Source organism: Scylla paramamosain, unplaced genomic scaffold (assembly GCF_035594125.1).
Source record: "Scylla paramamosain isolate STU-SP2022 unplaced genomic scaffold, ASM3559412v1 Contig4, whole genome shotgun sequence".
Taxonomy (NCBI): Eukaryota; Metazoa; Arthropoda; class Malacostraca; order Decapoda; family Portunidae; genus Scylla; species Scylla paramamosain.
In genome coordinates this window covers 1,612,501-1,615,000 of record NW_026973669.1, presented here as the reverse complement: position 1 = coordinate 1,615,000, position 2,500 = coordinate 1,612,501, and the positions used below count along the sequence as shown (strand labels likewise).

General features: G+C 37.2%; 1 protein-coding gene across 2 annotated transcripts in view; it reads right to left on the bottom strand.

The window, feature by feature from the left end:
* LOC135096414 (phospholipid phosphatase 1-like) overlaps nucleotides 1-2,500 on the bottom strand; it is a 12,504-nt gene that overhangs the window by 364 nt on the left and 9,640 nt on the right. For both annotated transcript variants that reach the window (XM_063997906.1, XM_063997907.1), the window contains exons 5-6: nucleotides 1,978-2,154; nucleotides 1-1,076 (exon numbers count right to left, since the gene is read on the bottom strand). The exon at nucleotides 1-1,076 is cut by the window's left edge and continues 364 nt beyond it. In XM_063997906.1, coding sequence (XP_063853976.1) covers nucleotides 780-1,076; nucleotides 1,978-2,154 — 474 coding nt within the window. In that variant the 3' untranslated portion in view covers nucleotides 1-779. The remainder of the gene's footprint in view (nucleotides 1,077-1,977; nucleotides 2,155-2,500) is intronic.

The window sequence follows — 2,500 nt, the reverse complement described above, 5'->3', positions numbered from 1 at the left end:
TCCTCCTATTCTTCCTCTTGTTTTTTCTTCCTCTTCATTGTCTTCTTCTGCTGTTTAACCCTTTTCATTACCCTCCTCCTCCTCCTCCTCCTCCTCCTCCTCTTCTTCCATCTCATCACATCACAAAAGACTATACATTATTGTACACAAAATATACACAACACACACACACACACACACACACACACACACACACCAAGTAAAAGTAAAAAGACTAGTTAGATAAAATAATATATAATTGTAATAATAAAATATATAATTATTAATTTGACAGAATGTATATTATTATTATTATTATTATTATTATTATTATTATTATTATTATTATTATTACTTTCACAATATTAATAATAATAATAATAATAATAATAATAATAATAATAATAATAATAATAATGACTATTGCTATTTTTGTTAAGTAATCTAAGTGTAATTAAGTAGTAGTAGTAATAGTAGTAGTAATAGTAAGGCACAAATTTGACTATCCTTGTGTGTGTCTGTCTGTCTGTCTATCTATGCATTTATCTATCTATCTATCTATCTATCTATCTATCTATCTATCTGTCTGTCTGTCTGTCTGTCTTTCTTGTCTTTTTGTCATTCATTAATATATCACGTTTTTTTTTTTAATACTCTCATTCATTCCTTCATTAATTTCTTTCACAAAAAATATTTCCTTTAACACTGAAAATACTCTCTCTCTCTCTCTCTCTCTCTCTCTCTCTCTCTCTCTCTCTCTCTCTCTCTCTCTCTCTCTCTCTCTCTCTCTCTCTCTCTCTCTAGGATGCACTTCTAACATCACACAACTCCTTCTCAATCACTCCTCCTCCTCTTCCTCCTCCTGCTCCTCCTGCTCCTCCTCCTACTCCTCCTCCTACTCCTCCAATTAGTCTCTTGATGGAGGTTCCGGAGAATCGAGAGAGGTTGTCCCCCTCCTCCTCCTCCTCCTCCTGAATGTATGAGGAGGAGGAGGGGGAAGGAGATGGAGAGGTGGCGTCCTTCCTCCGGGACATGAGTGCTGTGTCTCCCTCCTCCTCCTCCTCTTCCCTCTCGAACCAGTTGCTAAGGTAATGGAGCTGCGGGAAGAAGAGGAGGAGGAGGTTAGTTTGGTGGAGGAGGAGGAGGAGGAGGAAAAGCAGGAGGAGGAAGAGGTTAGTCAGTTTGGAAGTGGAGGAAGAGGAAGAGGTTAGTCAGTTTGGAAGTGGTGGAGAAGGAAGAGGAGGAGGAGGAAAAGCAGGAAGAAGAGGTTAGTCAGTTTGGAAGAGGTGGAGGAGGAGGAGGAAGAAGAGGAGGAGGAGGTTATTCAGTTTGGATATGGAAGAAGAGGAGGAAGAGGAAAATAAGATTAGTAAAATAGAATAAATAATAATAATCGTTAATAATCAAAATAACTGAACTCCAAATGTAGACAAACCACGAAGAAGAAGAAAAGAAAAAGAAAAAAAGAAAGAAAGAAAGAGCGAGAAAAAAAATGAAATTCAGTATATCAAATAAAATGAAAAATCAAAATGTAAACAAACCCGCACCGTTAAAAAGGCGGAAAGCGCGCACTTTAAAAACTCAAGAAAATACTACAACTAATAAAAAAAAAATCAATAAAAAATACAAGAAAAAAAAATGAGGAAAAAAAGAAAAAGACGACGACGAACTCAGCAAAAAAGTAAACAATTCTACACTATTCTGTTGGAAACACGGAAAATAATAACGAGAGAGAGAGAGAGAGAGAGAGAGAGAGAGAGAGAGAGAGAGAGAGAGAGAGAGAGAGAGAGAGAGAGATTCAATACATCAAGAAGTATGTTAACCATCAAGAAAATTCATGGAAATAACAAGAAAGAAAAAGAAAAAGAGAAAACAGGAAATTTGAATATAAAGAAAAACCTAAAAAAATATATATATACTAATAACAATAATAAAGAAAAAAAAAAAAAACAAGAAAAGAAATATGTAGCTGTAAACATAAAATACAGAAAGACGCACCGTTAGAAAAGCGAAAAGAGCGCCAATGACAGCACCAGCCATCACGTCCCACCAGAAGTGTTTGTTGTCCCACACACGTGACTGGCAGCACACGATCGTCCACACCACCCACAGCAGCTGTAACCACGGGCTCACCAGGCAGGGAACAGTGCGCCACAGCCTCTTGTGAGTGTACGCCTGTGTGGGAGAGGTGAACGTATGACTAAAGATATATATAAAACTAATGAAGGCGTGGATATATGGTGCTATTGTGATTTATGGTGCTATCAATGCATATTATGAAACATCTGCGCCATATCTTCACTACTTTCCCAAGGCTGTAGTTGAAGTGACACACGGGTTTTTAAGGGTGTTTTTACGGTTGTAGTGACAGATTAACAACATTTCTGCATTATTAACAGCAGAAACACTCTTGAGAACCTCCACTACTTTCCAAAGGCTGTAGTTGAAGTGACACACGGGTTTTTAAGGGTGTTTTTACGGTTGTAGTGACAGATTAACAACATTTCTGCATTATTAACAG